Consider the following 25,774-nt stretch of genomic DNA (forward strand, 5'->3'; position numbering starts at 1 on the left):
GCGTGGTTCATTTCGCCAGTAAATGCATTTTTGCAATTACATATATGTATGTATGTACGTACATATGTGGCTTCAGAAGCTGCTATTTTGATGTCGAGCACGCATGCAGACTTTGGCCAGCTTTTATAGTTTGCTTTGCCGGTTCACGAGCGGTCAATTGATTCATATGTGTTGAAGTGTGTGAGGGCGGTAAGTGAAGGCAGTGTATCTACTGGTTCCTCATTAACGGAAACCTTGACACCTCACTATATAATTAGTTGGTAACTTGAACCGTCCGTGAAGACACCCACTGATAAGCTTCCTCCAAAAAAATATCTGTCGTAAGCACATTCCAGATATTTCATAAGCGCAGTGAACGAAATAAAAATACCTTTTATTTGAATTTAACAAATATTTTTTACTTTTCTATAAGACTGTAACCGATTTCAGAAAATTCAATGTTTCCGAAACTTTAAATGAAAACATATGACATTGAAAATGCGGTATAAATTGAAGTACAACTTGCGAGCGCCATCTATTGGTAAGTTTTTGATGGTTTGTAGCTGGGCTAAGCACAGTTAAGCAGAAATTCAAAACAACATGGAAATTAAAAAGTTTACTTAATACCATGTTCAGACCGAAAATTTAAAGGGATTAGATTACATTTAATTACATTCACTAATCAGCCCGTTCTCACTGCCGTTGGGAAGTTGAAAAAAACAGCTGTTTTTGCCATTCAAGAATTCACATCGCTTAATATTTATCAAAACAAAAGATTGTCACATAGTATATTGAAATAAAAGCCGTCTTCTTTTAAATATTTTCCATATAATGCAAATAATAGACGCATGTTTTTATTTGTTAAGTGGATTTTCAGGTGAAATTAGATTCATTGCTTTAAAAAAAATTTGATTGTTTAAATTTTTTCTCTTTGTAGTGTCTAAATCAGCTGTCATAAAGTAATAGATTTCCAATGCTGATTTCCAATGCTGGCCCAAAATCAGAGTCGCACCGGGAGATTTAGTGTGGATCAGTTTCAAATGAAATATTATTTTTGTATGGCAGAATCTTGATAAATTTATAAGTTTAGTAGGATAAATCACTCAACAGCCGAAAACGTGTGATTACATGTCGATCTGATCATGGTATAAGAATCTCATGAGTTCAATCTATATTTGAGAACATACCACCCTGTGGCTGCTATGAAATTACCACTCGTACTGTACAGCAGCACTTTTGACATTTGTTGTCAATCAACAGCTGTAATCAGCTGTTCAGACGCCTTGTCAGTTTTCATTGTTTGCCGGAGTAAATTTGTGAAGTTTAAGAAAATTTTTTAACTGTGAAAGAAGTAGAAGAAAGCAAGAACGTTAAAATGACACAAGATATATTAATGAAGAATGACGAACCCACGACTACAAATGATGCCTCGCGTAATCAGCTGAAGCAGTATTGTGCAACCGCAAAATCCTCCATTGGCAGCCAGCTATTGGATGTGGTGCGCCAAGTGCTGGAGGCTCCTTCTATTTACGTATTTGGCGAACTACTCGCATTGCCCAACATACAGGAGGTAAATACTAATCTACATAAAAGAAATTTGTGTACTTTGCTAATACAAAGCTATCAATTTTTACAGCTTAAAGATGGTATTCACTCCAAGTACTTGAATACACTAAATCTATTTGCTTACGGTACTTATAAACAATACCGTCAACAGCCGGGCGAATACCTAGAATTAACCGCTACAATGCAGAAGAAGTTACAGCATTTGACTATTGTTTCTTTGGCTATTAAAAACAAATGCATCCCATACGAAGTGTTGTTGGAGGAGTTAGAAATCAATAATGTACGCCATTTGGAGGATGTTATAATTGAAGCAATTTATGCCGGTAAGTAAAAAAATACTTCTTACGGAAAATATGCATATTTATGAGTTGTTAGGCATGCAGTGTATTAGTGAACAAGAATTAGAAAACAAGGTTAATTGGTGAACAAATTTTATGATAATTTTGACATATATGAAAAAATACGGCAACAGCAGTAATTAATTTGGAGCATCTTCGAAAGCAGTTGAATTTTAGTGCCGCTCAAAACTAAGCGTTAGATCATCTGCAATCAAAAAATCAGTATGTTAAATGATAGATAATCTGATTACCCGGATAACACTGAATGTGTTTTACAAAATTTCAATTTACAACATTTTTTAGAACACTACAAATGAAATGACGCGTTTTTTTTCGAAAAATCCAGTTAATTTTTATACCCTGAACAGGGTATATTAAGTTTGTCATGAAGCTTGTAACACCCAGAAGAAAGCGTCGGAGACCCTATAAAGTATATATGTATGTATATAAATGATCAGTGTGTTGAGCTGAGTCGATTTAGCCATGTCCGTCTGCCTGTATATATACGAACTAGTCCCTCAGTTTTTAAAGTATCGTTTTGAAATTTTTCAAGCGTCATTTTCTCTTCAAGAAGCTGCTCATTTGTCGGATCTGGTGATATCGGACTACTATAACATATAGCTGCCATACAAACTGACCGATCGGAAAACAGTTCTTGTATGGAAAACTTTTGCATTTGACAAGATATATTCGTTCGGATCGGCTTACTATAGCATATAGCTGCCATACAAACTGAACGATCGGAAAAAAGTTCTTGTATGAAAAACTTTGGCATTTGACAAGATATATTCACAAAATTTGGTATAGATTATTTTCTAGGGCAACAATGTAATCTCCGAAAAAATTTTTCAGATCGGATTACTATAGCATATAGCTTCCATATAAACTGAACACATAGTTACTAAACGATATGCACCTGTGAAGGGTATATTAGCTTCGGTGCAGAAGTTAACGTTTTTTCTTGTTTATTTTCACAAATAACAGGTAATAAAATACTGTTGTGGCGGCAGTAAAGATTTTTGAAGTAATTTTGGTGAATGATGCCTATTTGGCCGGATAAAAATCCGAGTCCGTTCCGGATAGGTCATGGGAACGACATTAACTGTGTTCATTTTGCTCCAATCGACTTAAATTTAGAGACAACATTCTTGACGTGTATCTATAGGCTATATTGGTCTGACCTGAACACTATGTTCGAAAACTTTAGCATTGTCTTGTGAAAAGTTCCACGCCAAATTTTGTGAAAGCATCTTTCAAATAAAAAAGTTTTTCAAACAAAGACTATTTTGATCGGCAGCTACCATATCCTTAGTGGTCCGATATCGACGGTTCAGACAAACGACCATCTTCTTGTGGACGAAAAGGACGCATGAAGAAGTATCATTTAGTGTGTAATCGTTCCTCGAAGGGTATTCAATATCAAACCTTTATATACATAGTGACATACATATGTGGTAATATTTAGTTATTTGTACGTATATAATTTCAGGGTAGAAAATGCATTTTCAACACTTGTATCGTCATTATATGCTGTTCCTTTTCTCAGCCGTTAAAGAACTTTCAATATTGTCTGCTACAAAAGAGTCGCTTGCGCTGACTACCTTCAGGCTGCTTGGGTCCCTAAGTGCGCACGACCCAATGCAATATACTTCAAACCGCTTCCTTTCTCAAATTTATTGCTTTTGCGCACTCTGTGCGCCACCCCCTTCTAATGCCGCCATACAAACTTTTACAACTGTCTTGTTTGATGTGGCTTGCTGCAAATTTACATAGCAGTGCGGCTGTGTGTGGCGCATATAAGATTCGGTTGTTAAAGTTTCTCAGCAAGTTTTGCAGTTTTGTGCAAATTTATTGCTGCAACTGTGGTGCCATATGTATTGGTGGGGGTTGCTCATCAGACACTTTACAGGGAATTCGAATTATCTGACGACAATTTCTGACATTTTACAGTGTTGTTTTCGATCAAAGTATGTTTGCTTGTTTGGGACTCTCGAATTGAAAAAAAGGAATGTTACTCTGGCGTATTGCGAAAGTGTAATAAATCTTAAACCGTGCTATTATCCGCCCCTTGTGTTGTAGTGAAAATAATTGAACGATTTCAAAAAAACAAAAAAAAAAAACGGTTTTGCTAAAACGCGCAACACACATTTTTCTCATTAAAATTTTACACTTTGGTTGCGCCAAAAAATTCCTGGGAATTATGCGCTTTTCCTTGTTCTCGCTTAGTACAACACTGAAACGTTGCGCTTGTGTGGCATGCAACTCACGTACAATTTTAATTTTGACCGGCGCGCATTATTGCAGTTGTTACACTTCGTGCAGCATCAGTTTTGTAATCCGAGTTTATTGTGAAAGTTGCATCTGCATTGTGGAAATTCATTTGCACTAAACAAAAGTAGCTTTTGCAATGCTCGTATATTCGACAATAACTCATCTCGCTGAGCTTGCGAAGTGCCAGCCCGAATGTGTGTGTTTGTGTGTGCGTGCGTGTGAAGGAGCGATCCGTCCATTCGGAAAATGCATTACACGCAGGTTATTGCTACCGTTTGCTATCCGAAGGGTTTACTATCGCTTTGCATCCGAAACTCCGCCAATTTGATTGCTTTTTAAATGCATTCACAAAAAACAAGAGCAAACACGTGCGACAAAGTGCGCGTTGCAATAAAAACGGTTACTGCATGACTTGGCCAAAGCAGCAAAGAAGAAGAGTCCGCATAATATAAATTTGCAATGTACTTGTAGTTTGTGTCTGTAGTTTTGTATCTAGATATTACACAGTTGTCTTTTCGTTCGAAATATGAACTTAATAATGTTTTTTACCAATACTAGCCTCTTAATCAAGCTAGGTCACAGATAAAATGATCCGTCAGGATAAAACAATTCCATAGATAGATAGATAGATAGATAATGAGGTATTGCACTGCGACCTAGGGTCTATTGTGCCCGCTCCTATATCACATATGATCACCAAGATCTAGCATCCTGAATAGTTTTAGGAGCCTGCTGGGCCCTACTGAGATGATGTAATCCCTGACCACGTAGATGGAACCTAGGGCCTTAAGCCTGCTTCTGCAAATTGCTTGTGGGATTTCCTGTTCCATGTCACAGAACCGGCAGTTTGCACAAGCGACTATACTCTGTGTGAGTGAATACGATGAATGCTCAAGCTCAAGCAAAATCAAGCTTATCACATATTTAAGCATACTTCCTGGATTCACTTATAACCACTTAAGGGAATTCAGGAATTCATTATTGGGTCTTCTCCGAAAGGAGCTTAACACTCTTCCCCACTAAATCCACAGCGAGCTTATTCACGAACTGGACGTAGAAGTACAGACTGGATCTTAACATTACAGTCGATGGCGTTAAAATTCTGACTGTTAGGAATCCTAAAATTTTAGGTGTTACGTTCGACAGCCTGTGCTTCTTAACTCCTCAAGCGACCACGATAACTGCCAAAGTACAGAGCCGCAACAAAATCCTGAAGTCGGCAGCACATGCGGAAAAGACAGAGAAACGTTGTTGATAACATACAAGGCAATTGGCCGGCCGACCTTAAACTTGGCCACATCCATATGGTCGCCTGAATACAGTAAAACGCAGACGAAGAAGTTTCAGACGTGTCAAAACACTGCACTGCGGACTATAACAGGAAGCCCATCGAAATCCTCCGTTCAAAGAGATGTCATTTTTCGCCGAAGCCAAAGCGATAGTCGTCTGCTTGAAGCGGAGCCGTCCCCAATGAACATCAAGAGTTCGTTTCTTGACTAATTCGACGACATCGAACAGTACGCCGACTAGACTTCGGAAGCAAGTCACTTCAGACACGCACTGACCGCGATTCACAGTGGATCGATTAGAACCTTCACCGACTCCCTCTCTGTGAATCTCGTACTTGGAGTCCAACCACCACCAATTACAGACAACGAGCTCGATTTGCCGCCAGTGACCTTTACGAAACTTCGTTCTGGAAATTGTAGCGAGTTAAACTCTAACTTATCCAGAATCGACTTCGACATATCAAATATGTATATGTCCACCATGCAACGTGTCCCTGCATAACTCTAACCAACCTCTTTGCATGCCCAGCAAACCACACTCATCTAACAGCCCTCTATCCATAGTCCGGCCCCCATGATAAAACACGCTTCCTGGACTTACCGTTAGATGATTCGTTAACAACCAACCAGAGCCTTCGTGGGCCTACCTTTAGATGACTTTAACGACAACCAAACTGAACCTCACCACCCAAACGGGGTTTAGATAACCGTTACAACAACAACAACAACATATTGTTGACTCCTTATTGTATAACAGGGATTAGCATACCTTTTTCATACTTTTCCACCATTCCACGCTTTTCAATTGAGTTAGCTTCCGCAAATTCCTTAAGTTTGTTGTAATTTTTGATCTCTGACTTCATTGAGGTTTGCTGTTCAACCAACTCGCGGCACTGCGGGCGCTTCTTCTAAGAACTTGTATATTTTGTTTTGGTTTATTACTTTACGCATGTTCGCCTCTCGGTTGCGTGTGTGTGTATGTGTGCGATATGAATTTTGGATTGTTTACATATACAGTTAAGCTAATGTTAGCCCATAAACATACAGCCATACATACATACATATGTATAAGCATGTGTATAATATATGGCAGTTGCAGCTACACAAACATAGAAATTCCCAAAGCCAAATAATCATTTGAGCTGCTGACTTAGCTACTTGGCTTATTGCACGCTCGCTGTAACTAAAATAAAAGTGTGTGCATGTGTATGTGTGTCTGTATGTGTTTACATATTTACGCTACATTTGCTTTGATGTTGCAACAAAGTGCGTGTGTTTGGCTTTATTTTATTGTGGCAATACAAACAGTTACTCGTGCTTTGCTTTGCTTAATTTGTGTTTTTGTTGTTTGTTTGCGCAGCGCGTTCAAAGTAATTGAAGAGCGGTTTGTTGACTTTGGCGCTTGACTTGTCTTGGCTTAGTTTGTGACTGCCAATAAAAAAAATGAAGCGATTGCATAAGATTATTATTGCTTTGTGTAAATAAATAATGCTGCCACAAATTATTAATGCTTTCCAAGCAAATATTAAAAGCGTTTGAATTTCCCCTCCCCTAGCGGCGCTTCTAATGCCAAACCGCAAGCTTTTCGTTTAAATTTAATTAATTACCCACCCAAGCATTGAAATCTTCCGTAAACACCTTCAAACGTGTCATTGACTACAATTATGCCCACCACACACTTTTTTCCTTTTTTTTAATTTTTATTACTTGGCTTTATGTAATTAATCAACTGTCAACGAAAATTTCCGTTTATTCTGCTTGAAATATGCGCCGGCCGAGCGTGAGTGTGCGTATTGACTGCCTAACGGTTCCAAATCAATCTTCATCACAACTCACAACCACGGCGTACTCCTTCGGTGCTCCATTTGCACTTATCTCCTCTGATTCGCGCGCGGGCTGATCGCCGTTGATAGGTATAAGTTTTCAATGAATAAACAAGCAAGCAAGCAAAGCAGCGTCAAAAAACAGAAATAAATAAGCTTTGCAATTAAATTTAATACGCATTTCATTAGCAAGCTGACAGTTGAATGCTTAATGCGTCGCCACCGTCTGTCTGCAGTCCTGCTAACACATTTACATTTGTTTGGCTGCGAGTCATGCAAAGCTCATCTTTTATTTACTGTCAACACCAACGCGACCTGTCGACTACCGACAGCCGACACCCCTCGCACAGCCTCAATTGGCCTCCACTCACACTCACTTTTGCTTTCGCTGTGGCATTCCTTGCGTAGCATGCTTTCGCGCGCCTACCTTGAATCTAATTTTGCTGGCTTTTTCGCCTTCAGGTGTATCCTTAATTTCACTTTTTTTTGCTCGTTTGCCCTACTCCGCAAATATTTTCCATTTGATTTATTTGCCTACTGCGGCTGCAGCCAGCGTAGCCGCTCCCTCACACCACCACCATTCACCAATTCGCATAAATATTGCCGCCGCTGACACCACTCAACGCGACTTTGATTCTGCCTTCAAGTATGCATAACATTGCGTCGTGATTGCGTGCGTGCGTGCGTGCGCGCGCTGACGCTGAATAGTCGTATTAGCCGGTACAGGCCTGTCGCTGACACAGAAATTAGCTGAACTCTCACTCGCAGCTGCCGCAATTGCCGTCTGTGCTCTCGTTCGTTTCCCAATCGTGCAGTCGTTCTGCCCGCGCCATTCTTTGTTTACTTTTCGCCTCCTTACTTTGCTTATAAAACTCCCTACACTCTTCTGCTGCTTCGCATTCTTCTGAGCTTGGCTCGTTGCTGCGGACCCTTATTCGTTCCGCTGCCGCCACTGTTGTCCGCAAATATTTTATTCTCCACCGGTGTGGCGTCCTCTAGCCACTCCACCTCGTTCCCAATCTTCTCGGCGCGGTTTTACCTAGTCTCTACGCAGCATTCGATCCTTTGTTGTGCGTTTGATGAGTTGGCAGTGCGCTTCCGGCTAATTTATATAGCCAGCTTACAATCATCAATACGGTCTTTGCCGCTCGTAGGTTTGTGGTAGGAGTATTTTGAATGGCGGCCGCATACAGAAGCTGGTGTTTGCATTCAACGCTTTGTTGCTAACCATAACAAACTTCAGCCATCTATCTGTCTATCCATCTCCTGCTTTCTTTTCTTCTTATTTGTCTTTATTACAATAAATTAAGGAGTTTTGGTCTTCTGAGCTCAGGCTCTTCAAAACAGTCTTCTAATTTCATCACATTTACATAAGTAGCACTTATATTCCGTGCTTTGGGTGCTTTGGGCTCCCCAGTAAAACAATTAAAAAGATAATTACATTTCACTGGTCTCATTCTGTATATACATTTTGGTGGCGGATCTCGAGCTTGACGCGCACTTATTTGTTTTTAATTCACTTGGAATTCCCTTTTTTTTGTTTCCCCATTTTAAGGATTACTCAAATGGAATACGGATTTGTTGTTTTAATGAATATTTCCGTTTGATGTGGAGCAAGTTCGTTCATTAATTTTCAAGAACATCTCAATGAGCCCAGCATCATCAGGCCGCCCGCCTCCACCGCGTTGTAGACAGACGATAAACAAAAATATGTCGATTGTAATAAATCACTTTGATTTAGGCTTCTGGCAGAGAGAGAATCGCAACAAAAAAGATTATTTGGCGAAAATTCAACTCATTCATAGACTTATTATGAACTAACGGTCTACTGCACGCGGAAGACTTAAATTAGCTCTCGCAAACGTATCGAAAATCCTGTGTTGCAGAGTGCTAAGAAAAATCATAACTGAAAGTCAGTTCACACAGCTTAGAGACTGGAAAGATTGGATTATCTTCATAGAATTTAGTTGGAATATTTTGGACCGGTAAAGCTATTGGATTTGACAAAAGGCTTAGCGAGAGTTGGGTCATCATTTAAAATAGTACCGCTAAACGAAATCTAAAAATAAGTTGAAGTAAGATTAAAAATACGAAAAGACTTTTTCGACTAACCAATACATGAGTTATTTTAATAAAATTGAGAATATATTTGAGATATCGTGTGGAAATTTGCCTTAGACCCCATATAACTTACAAACCTTGTACACCTGAAAGTATTTTCCTGGCTATGAGTCTGACAAGTTGCATCAGTAAGAAATGATTGGTTACACCCGAACTTAACTTTTTCTTACTTGTTCTAATTTTTTTTAATTGATTTTTTAAGGCTCCCTTGAAAACATTATGTAAAGCACGAAGTAAGTAAAATCGAGCTTTAAATATATAATATACGCTTGGATGGAAAGGACCTATATCATGCTCAAGTCAGGAATAATCAAACGAAAAAGCTGTTTGACTAATCAAAGACGCCAACGCATTCGCAGAGTTGAAGAAAACTCCTTTGACGACTCTACTGAATGCCGCACATGCGTTGGAAATTTAATTGGTTTTGATTGCTCGCTCTCTTTTTAGAAGCATGCCAATTAATTGCTAGTTTTGCGAAGAAAGCTTGCACCCACCTTCAACGTCGTCAGTGTCGCCAACACAGTTTATTTTTTCACATTTGCAATTTATGTATGTGTCAGCATTCATCATAAGTGCTTGTTTGTTGCAGCATTGGAACTTTATTTTTAATGTCACTGCAGCAGTGTGCAACAACAACAACAAGTGTGTTCGTAAGCAGTTGGTGCTTCTGAGAGGGGAGTCAGTACTTTACGGCAAGCCGGTGCGTATGCGCAACAGTGCTTTGCTATGCATATGTTTAGATACATGTATATATTTACATATATACATATACAAATACGTTTGTATATACATATTCTTGTAAATAGTTGAATTCAGTGAACTCCTCTCCTCACAGGAGACGAATATTTTAATAGTAACAACTGGCTAAAGCTTTATTTTATACCTTTACGTGTGTATGTTTGCGTGCTTTTATGCGTGTGTCTGAGTAATGTAATATGTATTTTAGCAATTTCTTTATGTTATGACTTGGCACACGTGCGCTGCAGCACTGGCAGATTGGCAGATTTGTAATAAACTTGTAGCCATGTGGCAGCACCCTTGAAGCTGTGAGTCTCGCTTTGGCATTCGAGAGTTCGTAAAGTTTTCTAATATGATTTTAAACAAATCATTGTGATTTCGCATACACATACATGCATACTGACACATGCAAAGCGTAATTTAGGAGGGAAGGAAGGAGCTTTTGCAGAGAGGAGCAAGTATTAGAATAAGAAAGTGAAGGGACAGTGCTTGAAGCGGCAGGTAATTGCAATGCTGTTGACATTTTCGCAAAAACTTATTGCACAGGTGTGCGTGTGTATGTGTGTGTTAACACGAGTATTCATACACTTCGTTGAACATGAAGCACATATGCATACACACAAGTTTACTTGATAGATATGTACATGTATACTCGTATGTTAAAAGTATAAGCTTGTGAGTAGCTGAGCTGCTCATGGAAAATTCGAATGAAATTCTTTTTGGTTAAAATATACTTACCATAAACGAGTATTACACGCATAAATAACCTGAAGACCTGGAAGACTAGCAAGTAAATTTAAATATTATTCAGTTGAAAAATTGAAAAATACTCTTCTTTCAAAAAAAGAAATTATTTTTTCTTTTTTTTAAATATTTTTCTTCCCAAACAAGTTTCTGCCGTCCCCATTCATATCCATTCAACTAAATTAACGGTTGACCGAAGCCAATTTTTTGACGTTCAGTTCCCAATATTGCCTTTCCTTCCAGAAAATAGTGGGAGAGGGGCGAAGTGAACCGAGACGCAGGGATAAACATCTGTACGGATGAGTCCAGACTAGATAATGGAGTGAGACGTGGTTTCAGCAAAATTATGTATCAATGCTGCTGTATCAGAAATACGACAAGAGCTTTTGCGTACCTAATATTAAACAGCTGACTTGGGTATAATTCAAAAACGGTATTTTACTTGCGTGCACTTTCTTTATTAAATTTGCATCTATTTTGCCACCACTAATAATTGATGAAGTAAAAAAATTTGCATCCTTATGCAAGTAAGTTCAGGCAAAAATATCTTGCAACCCTCTGGGCACATGTATTGCCGCATGTTGACGCCAAAACCTCGAACTTCATTGTATTTTGCGGCACTTGCACCTCACTCTGCCTCTTTACACTGCACTTTCGGCAGCATTCAGCAACATATTCTGCGTTGCATGTCTTGCAGGTTGTTGCAATTTTTGCTGTTTGTGTTTTCGTGAAAAATATTCTTATGTTTTCTGCGGTTGCGCTTGAGTGCCACGTCGCGTGTGCAACGCAAAAAACACGCACACACGTGAAAGTGATTTTTCACGTTCACGCCAGGGAAGGTAGCGACGTGGCATGAGCTGCAGAGCACGCCACCGACATTCGGTTTCTTTAGATACACCCATTAATATATGTGTCTATATGAACGTGTGTATGTATGCGCGTGTGTGGGTATGTATGGCCGTGTTAAACGGAGAAATAATGAGGCAGAGCGCTGAAATTGCGCGCTGGCATGCACCACAGCGGCGGCATATCGTTGCAGCCAACAGCGAAGTGCAAAGGCAATGCGCGCAGCATCAGCGATATAAAATACTGTCACTCTTAAGGGAAATTAAAAAGCAAAAATCGATGCTGCAATGGCAATATGCTTACGCGTAACTGTTTATTTGACAGCGCTGTGTCGGCCTTTAAATGGAAGCCAACGTGTGTTGAGCAAGCGGATTGACAGAACTCGAGTGCAGTTATTTTGTTTTTTCATTTTAAAGCGTTGAAAAGACGAACACTTTATATTTGCAGTTCTGAAAATTTGCACAGCGAGTAAAGCTTATTATTGACTCGCCACCTAGTTGGTAGCACTTCCAAGATTTTCACAAGTCTCCACCGACAACGGTAATACTAAAAGCAAAGTGCGTGGAAATGCAAATAACAAGTGCATTTCATAATGCTAAAGTAAAAATATTTAAGTGCGTATTTCTATGAAGCCACTCACTCGCCCGAAATGTCGGCACTTCGCTTAAGCTCTGCTCGCCACTTTGCGGTTTCCTTACATGCTGTTCCCCGCACCGCAATTGCCTTTTTGTCCGACTGTTGTCGCTGCCAGTAGCTGGCGCTTCCTTTCACATCCTTTTCCGTGTGGCATTTAAACTTAGTCGATTTGTTGCCCCACAACGACCACTTTTTAGACGGACTGCAGTGCTTGACATTTGCATACATAAATGCTTGTGCATTCACTTGATTGTAAGACTAACCAAAATTACATTCTTTCTTGGAGTTTGCAACGCTCCATTCAACTTTTCTTTTTGTTAGTTTTAAGGATATTTCTTTGGTGTGCGGAAAAGATTATATCCCCCTTGTAGCGCAGCTAGAAAGTTATTCTGGTTAGCACAACTGAAAACACTGAAATACAAAACGAGATACCTCATATAATTATTATACCCTGAACCGATTATGATTATTAAGTTTGCGACGAAGTTTGAAATATCCAGAAGAAAACGTCGAAGACCCTATAAAATACATATCTAAATGATCAGCGGGACGAGCTGAGCACATTTAGCCAAAACCGGGATGTCTATTTGTATATAGGCGAACTAGTCCTCCTGTTTTGGAGATATCGATTTGAAATTTCACATACGTTCTTCTCTCCCCAAGAAGCCTCTCATTGGTCAGAACCGCCAATATCGCACCACTATAGCATATAGCTGTCATACAAACTGAAGGATCGGAATGAAGCGTATGTATGGAAAACTTTTTCATTTGTGCATCTTCGCGAAATTTGGTGTGGGTTACTACCTGAGACAATGGTGCAAACTCCGAAAAAATCGCTCAGATCGGATCACTACAGCATATAGCTGTCATACAAATTGAACGATGGAAATTTCGTGTAAAGAGAGTTGGATTTGTGAAGGGTAACATAGTTTCGGTGCAACTGAGGTTATGTGTTTTTCTTGCTCTTTCACTAAAATTCAAAGATTTTGAAAAATTCGGAGCGAAGCTTTTTCGCAAATATTTATTATACGATTTGATGAACTACCGAGATAAAGCTTTCACGAATAATGAAAGCTCAGAGCGGAGCTTTTTCATTTATTATACGATTTGACGAACCAGCGACAAAAAGCTTTCACGACTAATGAAAGCTCCAAAAGCTCATATTTTCGTTACATTTTTGAGTTCTATCTCTCGAGTTGCAAATCTCTCTCGCTCTCTCGCTGAGACGCTTTGCTTACAAAGTGGTTCAAAAGCTTTGCGTTTGGTAAGAATATTTTCGGTAAGCCTTTGTCTTCAAACTAACGGGATGTGCCATTGGTTTGTGGTGGCTACCAGCTATTAGTTTCAGCAGACTCCATTTGAGTCAAAAATCTTTTACTATTATCTTCTTTTGAAGATTTCTACTAAGTGCGCTCAAGTTCACAATTGAAGCCTCGTCCGTTTGTGACGCAAAGTTTAAGCCAGCATCATTATATACTTGGTTGTTGCAAATGGTAACGCAACAACAGCAATGGCGCAAAGACTACTTATACCCGCAAGCATATTAAAGGGCTCAAAATCGTGCACATATACATATATACATATATATTTCGATACTACTCACTAGTAATGCCACTTGTCACATAACCGTTATTTGTGTATTAATACAAGCCAACACATTACATAATACTGTTGATCACCTGCAATACGCTTACCCTCCCCTCCTTCCGTTCCTTTCACTCCTTAACAATATCAACAAGTATTTGTCGTTGTTGTTTGTGCAGCTGAATTCGCTTGCAACCAACTAACGGAGCGTCATTGATATGCCCGGTTGTGTTGTTGTTTTTGTATAGTCATGCATGCGCATATGATTTTCACACGTGCACATTAGGCATCCGTTAAAGTGGAAATACACTGACGCATTAACAACATTATGCGGTATGTGTGAGTGTGTGTGTGAATAAACGCGTTTGCCCACATATTTGCTCGTGCTGATTACTTCGTACTTCGTGTTGTTTGTGTTGACAGGAAGCACATGAGCTGTCATTGCCCACTAGCTGCTTTTGCCCCTGAAGATATGCAAAGAGTCTGAATTCACTCGTTAATACATAAAATATGTTTACATAGATGTATGCATGTGTGTATGTAGGGCACAAATTATTGTGATGCATGTTTTTTTGGAAGCTGTTGTGTGTGTACTTCCATACACAACAAAGTTGTTGTGCGGTTTTACATGAAAGTACGTCAAGTTTGATTGATTATAAGTCATATGCATGCGCAGTTGCTTATAAATACAAACATACAAATGTACGCTTTTGTATCCTGCAGCGAGTCCCACTGGCGCTTATGTACCTGTAGGAAAGTTTAACGGTGAATTATACAAATTTTTGCAACGGTTCCCGTGGCCACTAAGCCTTGTTCCGCACCAGCTGCTCATAGAAGTATTTACTCGGAAAGTAGCACCAAGTTCTGCAATAAGAATACTGGAGTAAGGAGGTTTTAATAGGAAAGATTATGGACATAGAGCCATCCTGAAGCACCTAAACATAAGTAATCAGACTTTATCTTCGCAAGGAGGATATCACTTCCGAGTAAGGACACACTCTAGACGGGAATTGAGAGAAGGTTTAGGAGAGAGTCTATATCGACGGGTTCAAAAGGAGTAGGGGCTTGCCAAGCTCAGCCAACGTGTACCCAGCAGAAGTATTGGGTATTGAGAGGGCCTGTGGTGCACTATTGAATAACTAAGGGAAGGTACAGGAGGCATCCATATACACGAATAGCCAGGCAGCACTGCTGACTTTGTCCACGCCATCTATTAATTCTAGCGTGGTAAACTATTGCAGAAAGTCTTCTTAAGCTCACTGACAACTCAGCTCCACTTTTCCTTAATTTACCACAGGAACGTTATCGGTTACTCCTATCGGAGATGATGAGTTGACTAAACAACGATCCTTTTTAGATGAATCCAATGTGACGTTAATAACATGTCCGCTGGGTACGATCAAATATCAACTGCAACGAAGCAGATATGGCTCAAGTATCATAAGACTGTAACCAAGGACTCGTGAGTACGAGCAAACGAGCGCAAAGATGAAGCTTTCTAGCAAGATTATAAAGGTCCGCCGATAGTGCATCAAAATTTTGCAACGAGTGCGAATTGGTAGCACTCTTACCATATTGCATACAGTCTTGCTTGCAACATTTTGTCAACCTCATTGCTTAGGGTTGCAATTCCGTTGCGCATTTCCTGCTGGGTATTTAGTGCTCATTTATATAGATTACGCTTACTAACACACACATATGCATGAAAAAATCCGTCTTTTGCTATACAACAACATCAAGCATTTTTTACAGCTTTTATGGCAAATTACCTCAGTGCAAAGCTGTCACTTCCACTTTTATGGCAAAAGAGTTTGCGTTTCCTTCGTTCGTTTTATACCAATCTAGTTCAGTTTGATCTGAGCATGCAGCAAAGAATGACAGATGAAACACTTCGAGTAGAGCACTTTAATGAAGTCGCTATGTAAAGTGTACATATGTATATACCAGGTTGTTTAATAAGTTTTGTCGTTCGATGAGAGAGGGCGTTGCTACTGTCATATAGTCCTCTTCTATTACGATTTCCGATATGTTTCATTTTCAAGCTGAAATTTTGACTTAAATCAATTTTCGCGTGCTTCCATCAAGCGTAAACACGCGTTTGCAGAAAGCTGAAATTCTAACTTTAACCAAGCTACGGCCTCTCTAAGCAGCGTTTGCAAAAATATTTCCACAAAAAACACATGAATCTCACACAATTGCGCATAAATTTCCGTTTCTTCTTCAACCCTTCCCTCGAATTAGTCACACTTCCGCAAGCAACGCTAACGGTAAATGAAACGCTGGCCAGCTGCGTTATGCGTCGCAAACCTGCCAGCTGTGAAACCGTTCGCTCTTTCAAATTAATAGTTAATTGAGCGTTAAGTTGCCTGCATTCAGCGCGTTTTGCACACATTTTTCCGCGCTGCACTTTTAATTAAAAATCATTCAATCATGTTGACAACGCTGGCAACTTCGATAGCACAACAACAAAATGCAAAGAAATCGCCTTTTCATTGCATCCGTTTTGGCAATTTTTAAATGCGCATTTTTGAGCAATTTGCCATTTTACACAGTTTGCTTTACAGCTTTGCTCAATGAGGCATTCACGCGCTCGTAACATTAAGTAGTTTTTTTGCGCTTTTCTTCGCCTGCTGCTTTCGTGTTTTCGCTTGGCACTTTTCCCTTCGGTCGGACACTTAAAACTTCTTTGCTGCAGTGCACGCAGAAAGTTTGTGTATTAAGTGCAAATAACACTTTTCAACAAATTTTTTCTTCGCCTCCACCACCCACAACGCACAACCAAATATTTCGTTTACAGTTTTTCTCAATTACTTTTCAATCGCCTCATTTGGCTACTCCTGCCCGAAAATTAACGGTTGTGGCGTGTTATTTAAGGAAATCTGCAAGTAATTTAGAAAATTGAAATTTCTTACGCTTTCCCACATTGATTTCCTGTGAAAAGTGGATATGTGTTTGAGGGTGTGTGTGGGTTTGTCATCCAGTCACAGTGACTTCAGTCGCTTCAGTTTCGTTTGCTGCATGTCGTTGTGAGGATCTACAAACGAATTAAGTAATAGCTGATTGTCAAATTTGGTGGTCATTGAGATCATGTGCTTTAGAGAGCAATTTCCGACCATTTCCCATATAACGGTTATGATGAAAACTACTTAAAGTGCGTTAATTCAATAAATAAAAGCGTCAAAGAGGCTAATTTTTGCACCCGTGATGACACAAACAAGCTTTATAGACTTCATATCAAAATTGGACAATGGACGTGGTACCGCCCATACTTGGATGAAAACCCATATCTCAGGACCTGTCCGTCCAATTTCAACCAAATTTGTACAAAATATTATTTTGATATTTTTATGTCACAGTTCGAAAATGGATGAAATTTCGTCTACTTTCCATATAAGAAAATTTTAAATTTCATCTGATTTTCACTTTCCAGTATACAAATCAAGTACTAATGAGTGCATCGAAATCTTGAAGATGTGCCACCTAATGACCAAAAATTGTCAAAATCGAATTACAACAATTCAACCTCCCAGATACCGAAATCCCCAATTCCTTTTGCGAAAAAATCCTTTCCTGATAGAACCTGTCCTTAGAACAATAATTTTGTTTTCTACAATTTAATAAACTTAAAAAGCTCTCAAAAAGCTCAGTCGCATTTTTTTACTGCTAACAACCGCAACTTTTAAAATATTTATGGCATTCAATATTTTTTAATTGTAGCATTTGAAATTTCATTGCTTTTTGGCTATTCAAAAGCCGTATGATGTACATATGCATGCATGTATGTACATATGTATGCATTTGGTGGCAATTAACTTTGTAGCAATAAATCTACGAGCGTCGGAAGTTGGCTTACAGCTCAACGATTTCACGCAAATTGTGGCACACACACACACATATCCAGAGCCGAGTTACGAACATCCCCCTCATCCCCCACTCTGAAGCAGCGCTGGATTAAGCAAATGTTTTGCTATACACACATACATATTTATTTCAGTTTTGAAGGCCAGCGCTTGCACATATTTCAGATCTGAATTATTTGCTTTTTATGTAAATAAACGAAATAGTGCCGAAATGGCAAGAGCTTTAATAAACAATGCAAATTCGCAAAAACATGCAATTGTTATACATAATACCGTTATTCCGCTCATTCCTGCATAAATTCGTTAGCAAATTTCGTAAATGAGTCACTGGGCCGGCGCTAAGGACCTGCAGCATCGTTTGACGCTCGGAATTTTCTAAGCCGTCGCTGCTAATACGGTAATACTTAAAGCCGCTTGACTTGTCCGTGCGCACAGCGAAGTCAGGAATCAAGGTTGGCAGGGGCGTAACTTGTCGCATGTTGATGCTCGGAAACCAGGCTGCACAGTGTGCTGAAAGCTACAGCCACTGGTAAAAATATATTTATTTATGCTTCGAGGATTAAGTATTTTCCCCATCTTCAGCCGTGGTGAAGCCGAAACAGCGCCGTTTCGTAGCAATTGTTGTTTTTGTGCATTTATTTGGCAATGCTGTTGCACTGTTCGTGTTATGACTTAACTCAATGTTGCTGACATTGTTGTTGTCGCTGAATTCATTTGTTGCTCGAAGCCGATATTAAGCGCTACAAGTGAGCTTAAGCTGGCCATTGCTTACCAGCTGCTTGCCGCATTTCCTGCTCTCTGTTTTCGCAAACTTTATTTCGCTGGAGTTGGGGGGAACTTTAGTCGGTCTTAAAGTTGGAGCACCAAAGTGGTCAAAAAGCTAAAAGAAAAATACTTAATGATTTTCTTACATTTCACACACCCAGTAAATAGTACGAGTAGACTTAGCAAAAATACGTAAAAATGAACTTTGTTTCACGAAACCTCCACGAAAACTAATTTCCTTGGCTGTGCTGTTACAAATTAAGTTCATATTCCATTAAAAGTAAAGCAGTGAAAAAGTATTGTTCTCCCGCACGAAATTCACGCTCTAAATAATCCTGAAATGCCTACACTTGACTATTTGCTAAATAACATTTACCGTTTTTGTATTGCCTTTAGCAACTGTTAACGCAATACGAAATCTGGTTTTGCCACGAAATTTCGATTTGAAAGAAATTTTGAAATTCATAGAATAAAATGAATTACGCTCATGAAATGTTGGAGGACCTAGAAACGGTAGGAGCTCCACCTGGAAAGTCTATAACTTTAAGCAGCAATGAAACTTAGTGAGGTTATCCTACCGATTATCAGTCTCAACATTTATATAAATGCGCCGAAATGTAGGCAACAGTGTTCTTAAAGAGCTGTAAATCGCCCGTCGAACTCCACATTCGAGGAGACGCACTTAAGAAGCCAAGCAAGCAAACTGTCAAAGTTCTCATAAAATTTAATATTTCAATAATTTGCTAAAGCGTTTTGCAAGAAACGAGGCACTATTTTCATCTAAATATCAAAAACCTTGTGACTGTTTGCACTACTGCACCACCGCCATAATCCATATTACACAGCGCAGCATGCACTCAGTGATAAATCTCTTGAGCGACAGCGAGCAATGATCCTGTTTTAAACCCATTGCCCACGGCGCGTACTCAAATTCAAGCTTTGCAGCCTTTGTTTTCACTCATCACTCCGCTGCAAACGTAGGGAAAGCTCCTCCGCTCTGCGCTGCGACGGTTATGGCAACTTTGAAGCTATTCATCATTAATTTCAACAACAGGGGCGGTGCTGACCTTCTGTCACATGACTTAAAGTGGCATGGCCATGACTAAGAGGAAGAAGAAAAAGGATGCGCTGGTGTGCTGGTGTAAGAGTTCAGAAGAGTTAGCCGTTTAGTAGGTTAGGTTAAGAGATCGATCGTAAAGGGGCTTAGAACTCCGGTTGGTTTTGTTACCTGAAACTATAGACCATAAGTCCCTTACAAATCGACCTATCATACATTTGTTCAGACGAACAAAGTTCGTTCCTCGAAGGGTAGACTACTGAGATGTTTCATTAAACTCTGGAAAATGGAGAAGAAAGTGTGTGGATGTTTCTTCCTCACCTCGAACTTACCCTTAGACGCTTTACTAAGCATAGATTCTGTTGAAACTTTTGCTTCTGAGTGACACCCAGAAGTTCGCTTTTCTGGACTTCCGAAATATGTTAACAATATTGGGTAGTCGAAAAAGTATTTTCGTATTTCTAATCAATTTGCAATTTATTTTTTATATTTATAATAATAAACAACTCAACATATATGTATTAACAAAATACGAAAAGAGTTTTTCGACTACCCAATATTATCTGTTATACAGAAGATCTGTCCACAACAGATAGGGTTTTTGGCATACTCACCTGATATAATAAATTTAAAATAATAATATAATTATAACACAGCTAATTTATTATAATTTTTTTGCTATCCCGCATAGATATTATACACGGCAAACTTTTCCAAAATAATCGTTTTCTCGAAATCGATTATGCTCAAGGCCGTGACATACCACCTGGCTATACCTCCAAGATCGCCCAAACCCTATCGCAGTGGGTGGAGTCGTGCGATGCCATTTCCAATTGCATTGACATGCAGATAACACGCGCCAACTCGGAGAAGGCACGCGGTCTGAAGAACAAGGACCACATCGAACAGGAGGTAAGTACGCGCGCCAAAGCCAAAACATTCTTATTTTACGAAATTATTAACAAATCTTTTTATTTGCCTTGAGTTTATGTAAATTATGCAAGCATTCATGCAAATACAAAGCGAATCACACGAATTTAACTTACTGCCCTCACTCACTGTAGCCGCGTTTTGTTATTTTATTTGCAGATAATTAATTTGAAGAAAGTTTTGAAGACACAAATCAGCGACAACGATGATTCTATGCAAATCGATACGCGCGAATCATCCAGCTTGGATCTGCGTCGGAAGCCCTTCAAGACGAAAGGTTCACGTCTTCATCACGCACCCATGGGTAAGTTAACAGGCAAGGCCACAACGTCCACAGATGCAGTTGGCAGCGCTGCCGCCGTCGATGGGGATGGTGATGGCGAGAGAGGAGTTGCCAATGTTACCATGGCGGCTGCAAGCACGAGCTCCCTCACCAGCACGTGGTTAAAAGCATTCACACAAAGTTTTGACAGGGAATAGGTTTGGCAGTCGCTTATGCTGCTGTTGCCGAGAAGGGGCAGCACAACAAGCTTTCGTCAAATTCAACTTTTTGCCATACTAACAACTTGTTCGCCTAACGGTCAAGCGTTCGTCAATTGTGTGCACCAGCTTCATTTAATGGCTTGACAAGAGCCTTCGAGACGACTAGACAGGTTGTAGCGCGTGCATGGAGACAACCTGGGGGATGGCTTGACAGCAGCACGTCACACAGTTTCATTTAATTAAGCGGCTTCATTTTAATTTTGTTATGCTGATGGTAGAAAGTTTTTAATTGTTTACCTAGCCGTGCGGTGATTACGTTCATTTTCATTTCCTTTGCGCGCGCTCTTACCTCGCTTGCTTCTTACACACTCACGACTCACGCATTTTTGTAGTGGCTTAAGATTTAGTGTGATTTTTTAAGTCTTAGCTGAACTTTATTTAAATGAACCTAAACTTTGTGGTTAAATAAACTGTTCCGTGTAACGCATTGGCAAATTCCTTAACGCTAAACTAGCAAAGCTAGTAAAGCTAAAATGCAAATTGTGTTGCCTCTTATGTACTAACTTACTCTGTGCAATGTATTTAAGTCTAATTTAACTTTTGCTTTTATTTATTTTTCGGTTTCGCACATCCTTCACGACTCACCAATACACCCTCACAATGCAGACGTGCTACAGTACGGCGCCAGTCATCGCACAAATCCGGCGAAAAAACCCGAGGCACCATCTGGCAGCATGAACTACTTGAATTGAAGTCATTTACCGTTAAACACTTGCACACACCACCCTAATGCAACACTATATATCTAATTCAATTCATTGGCGTAACTAACGCATGGAATATGTGCACAGAATCATCTATCCAACGGCGTGCGTTAAACAATTCCCCATTCAAGTAAACTCCTGCTGTTCTACTATACTCACACATTGGTGCAGATTTGCTTATTTCATTCAATATTAATATGTAATCAATAAAAAAGAAATAAAAATTACTGAATTTAAAAAAAGTCGTTTTAATTGTACAAAGCAAGGTTGCAAACAGAACACAGTGGTTTTACAGGGATTGTCCGGAAAGTAATAAGACTTTCAAAATAGGCCACTTCTACGTCGACGCAGCGCTGCCAGCTCGATTTCCAAGCATTGAAGGCGCCACGGAAGGCATTTTACGGAATAGCCTTGAGAGCTGAGGTGCCTATCGCCTCAAAATGCTTGGATTTCATCGGCCTTTTCAGGCAAGGAAAAAAAAGTCCGGAGGGCCACATCAAGTCGGTGTGAGCTGGGGCGTTCTCGTGGTGCAACTTCCAATCGGCCGTCGGACCTGATTGACCCTTCGTTTGAGTCTCTTGAGAACTTCCACCTAAAACTTGGCGTTGACGGTTTGACCAGGAGAAAAAAATGCATGGTGGACGATGCCTTTGATGTCAAAACACCTCTTGCCGGCTCTCCAGAAAGGCCTAGTGCCACCGAAACACACCACTTCATGCTAAAGCAACATCTGGAGTACCGAGTTTCACACATAATTTAATCGCGTAGCTCTGCTCTAGCGAACGCTGCATTTTCGGCTTGCACCACTCACAGAAACACGTCACGCGAAAATGTTTGTCCTGACTCTCCAGATGCTTGAAGACAACTGACCAGCCGATGGTTCGTTAGCTAGGAACATCCTAGCGCTCATGCTCCGAAGTACAGTCGCGGCGGAAGAAAATCAGTCCTATTACTTTCCGGACAAACTTTGTATTACTTACCGATACAAACAAAGTAGAACTTGGAAACAACGGCCCTTGGTGGAATAAAAGCCGGGTCGATTCCGGTATTGCAGAGCCGACTGTGGCGAGAATTGTAGTTTTGTAGTGACTTCTGTGTTTTGAAGTGACTTCAGTGAGAGCTACTTATAGCTTCACCCCAAGCATGGCCTGGATAATCGTTACAACAAGAACAACAACAACACCTTGGTTTTGTTTAGAAATAAATAATTTGTCGTTTGTTTGAATTCGTGTAGGTGAATATGAACACATACATATATATAAAATTTTATTAAGATTAGACTTTACATGCAATATTTGAATATTTTCTAAAGGCAGTTGTGGAACATCATTGGTTGCTCTTTGAAAACTTCCCCAAAAAAGCAGAATAATTCGACCAGTTTTAATTGCCAGCGATCTTCTCATATTCCTTCGAATACGCGCCGGTATTATCTACCTTGTAAACGCCGGACCCGTCCGCATGATAGACACCTTGCATCTCTAAAATATATAAAACAGAAAGCGCAGCATAAAGTTTCAACAATTTCCACTTTAACTCTCGAAAAATACAAATTTACAGCTGCCATCAAGCACCTACCACACACCACACACACATACACATGTACACACATACGATGCTAATTTTATTGGCACTACTACATAGCCGCTTTAAACGGAAACTTTCGCCGTTCGCTATCACTCACCTAGCGCCGGATCATAACTACCACTGTTGTCGGGCGCCCAGGCACCGCTAGCATCCGCCACGTAGCGCCACGTCAGGTCGTCGTGATAAACACCCAGGCTATCGGGCACCCACTTCCCCTCCGCGCCGTTTGGATGATAAGCACCAGCATTGTCTTCCACATACTGTCCCGAACTGTCAGCCACATAACTTCCACTTAAATCCGCCACATAGGAACCGTCATTCGCGTCGCTGCCTTTGGCGACGTTCGCCGTCTGACTGGGTTTAAGTCCAGCACACGTGACTGCACCCGCTAGCATCAACAACGGTAGCGCCAAAGTTAACTGTAAATCGAAATTGTGCAACGGTGCTGTCTAACTGAAACCCATTAAATTAAAGTTCGTTCTGTAATAATCACCAATCTCGTATATCCCTGCATTGTGTGTTGCTGTTGTGAGTTCGTTCGTTGGCTTTCTGATGTGTTTGACGTTGTTATTGCTCTCGGCGTTTGTTTGATGTATCTACTAAAGCCTTCAAACAGTGCGGCTTTTGCTTTTATACCGTGAATTAGAGATGACAGCACGGCTTCAAGTGTAAATGTGTGCACATGTATGGGTGTGTGTGTGGACGCGACTTAATACACAATACAAGAGTATAGATTTTCCCGTCTTGAGAAACAAAAAAGTTACAATACGAACCAGTTATTGTTGTTATCATAAAAATTGCAAATTTGAAGTGCAAGAATAAGGTGTTTCAGGTGGATAACGCGGAAAATATTAATTAAAATTGAAATAAATCTGAAAATGATTGGTTTATGAGTGCTTTCGACTGCACAAATTGGAGCTCGTATTCGAGCGTTCGTACGAGTATTACAGAATATTTTTTATGAAACAAAAAATGTCATCTCGTTTCATTGATGGCAGATAATGCAGCTTGGGCGCGGCTATTAACACTTAGAAGAGCAAGCTGGGTCGCGTGAACCCACCGCTTTGATTGATTAACATGAATTAGACTAATGTACGTTACGCTGGGTTAGCTTAATAGGCTGATTTCTCATGAATCCACGAAAAATTTCCTTTGGACTGCTAGAGATGCTTGTGTTACCCTGAACTCCTGGTTATGAATTAAAAATACCGCCGCATATCGACAAAACGCCTAGAATCTGCAACAAATTTTTTGAGGCGGCTAATATCAATTTCAACCAATCCGCCGGGCAGGTAAAAAGTATGGCAACCGAGATGCGAAACAACCTTAGCTTGACTGCAGGAAAGTGTGTCTGAATGTTTTCACCGCATTTTCGTCTTTGGAGCTTTGAGTGCCAATGTCAGTGTTCAGGTAGGTCACCTATCATCTATGTGAGCCTTGGTTGGGGCTATCAGCTCAATGGACCTTTTCCGTTCCGCTGTAGCCCAGAAGACTTTCGCAACCCCATTAGTCCTGGTTACTGACCAAAGCTAGCTGAGCCTGCGCGAAACCCATATATCTAGCGTCCGAGTACATCAAGAATGTCTGAATGTTTTCACCGCATTTTCCTCATTGGAGCTACCAACTTTCCACTCCATTTTCGATCCATTCATGAAACAACTCATTTCGGCTTTTTTCCATCACTAGAGCTGTGCTAATATGGTAATGGCATTAAGTAAATATGTTCTAGCTGTTTGGCTAGAGTGTCTTTTCCGAGCGTCATCTACCAGACAAACACAAATACGGTTTCATAAAGCCAAAGCACAACTCTTGGCCAGAGACCGAACTGCTTCCCAATGGCTCCTTTTCAACATTATAAGACAACCAATGCTTTCTTCACCTTTTCTTCAACATTGGGCTTCTGTGATAGCTGTACAACAAGAATGAGGTCACTTTTACGGCAGAGTGAGGTCTAGAGCCCCCTGTTGAGGTAAGTAGGATGAACATAAGAGTAGTCGACATTTATTTCTGACTTTAAAAAATATTTTTCTAACAGGAGTTGCTACAATCCTTATGTGAACGCACTGAAGCTAAAATAAGGGAACGAAACATACACACAATGCTGAGATCTAAATCTCTAACGGCCCCTCTACTATGTTCAGCAGACTTTCATACATTAGGTTCATACTTATATTTCGCGCCAAGGGTTAATACATGTATTACAATCCAATAGCTTGGAAATTTTAATCATATCTTCAATATTTTCATATTTCTATTATTCGTATTCTTAATAACTGTATTCCTAAGTACCATGGTATGCGTTAATAGACAAGGGTTAAGCACTTTTGGCAGAAAACCAACCGAAGCTGTCGTTCAAGTGCTAATTTTGTAGCAAAACTCAAAACACCTCAATTTCT

General features: G+C 40.0%; 2 protein-coding genes across 3 annotated transcripts; one reads left to right on the forward strand and one right to left on the reverse strand.

Moving 5' to 3' along the window:
• The first annotated feature begins 1,243 nt into the window (after nt 1-1,243).
• LOC105228059 (COP9 signalosome complex subunit 7) lies at nt 1,244-21,839 on the forward strand. 2 transcript variants are annotated; one of them, XM_049450829.1, is made up of 5 exons: nt 1,247-1,549; nt 1,616-1,868; nt 20,309-20,529; nt 20,707-20,851; nt 21,697-21,839. In XM_049450829.1, exons 1-5 carry the CDS (start codon nt 1,355-1,357, stop codon nt 21,780-21,782), a joined length of 900 nt encoding a protein of 299 aa, XP_049306786.1. In that variant the 5' UTR covers nt 1,247-1,354; the 3' UTR covers nt 21,783-21,839. The 2 variants fall into 2 exon arrangements, with proteins under 2 accessions (XP_049306785.1, XP_049306786.1); XM_049450828.1 differs by lacking the exon at nt 21,697-21,839 and having other exon boundaries at nt 1,244-1,549; nt 20,707-21,690.
• Nucleotides 21,840-22,982: 1,143 nt separating this feature from the next.
• On the reverse strand, nt 22,983-24,032 carry LOC105228058 (uncharacterized). The gene is made up of 3 exons (XM_011207664.3): nt 23,872-24,032; nt 23,476-23,797; nt 22,983-23,272 (listed from the first exon to the last, which is right to left on the reverse strand). The coding sequence occupies exons 1-3, from the start codon at nt 23,890-23,892 to the stop codon at nt 23,175-23,177; spliced, it is 441 nt and encodes a 146-aa protein (XP_011205966.2). The 5' UTR covers nt 23,893-24,032; the 3' UTR covers nt 22,983-23,174.
• Nucleotides 24,033-25,774: the final 1,742 nt, after the last annotated feature.

Source organism: Bactrocera dorsalis, chromosome 3 (genome assembly GCF_023373825.1).
Source record: "Bactrocera dorsalis isolate Fly_Bdor chromosome 3, ASM2337382v1, whole genome shotgun sequence".
Lineage (NCBI taxonomy): Eukaryota > Metazoa > Arthropoda > Insecta > Diptera > Tephritidae > Bactrocera > Bactrocera dorsalis.

Coding starts and splice junctions, on each gene's coding strand:
- LOC105228059 (XM_049450828.1), top strand. CDS start 1,355: ATGACACAAGATATATTAATGAAGAATGACGAACCCACGACTACAAAT. Junction 1,550..1,615: donor CATTGCCCAACATACAGGAG/GTAAATACTAAT, acceptor CAATTTTTACAG/CTTAAAGATGGTATTCACTC. Junction 1,869..20,308: donor AATTGAAGCAATTTATGCCG/GTAAGTAAAAAA, acceptor TATCCCGCATAG/ATATTATACACGGCAAACTT.
- LOC105228058 (XM_011207664.3), bottom strand. CDS start 23,892: ATGCAGGGATATACGAGATTG. Junction 23,798..23,871: donor TGCAGGGATATACGAGATTG/GTGATTATTACA, acceptor TTCGATTTACAG/TTAACTTTGGCGCTACCGTT. Junction 23,273..23,475: donor TAGTTATGATCCGGCGCTAG/GTGAGTGATAGC, acceptor TATATATTTTAG/AGATGCAAGGTGTCTATCAT.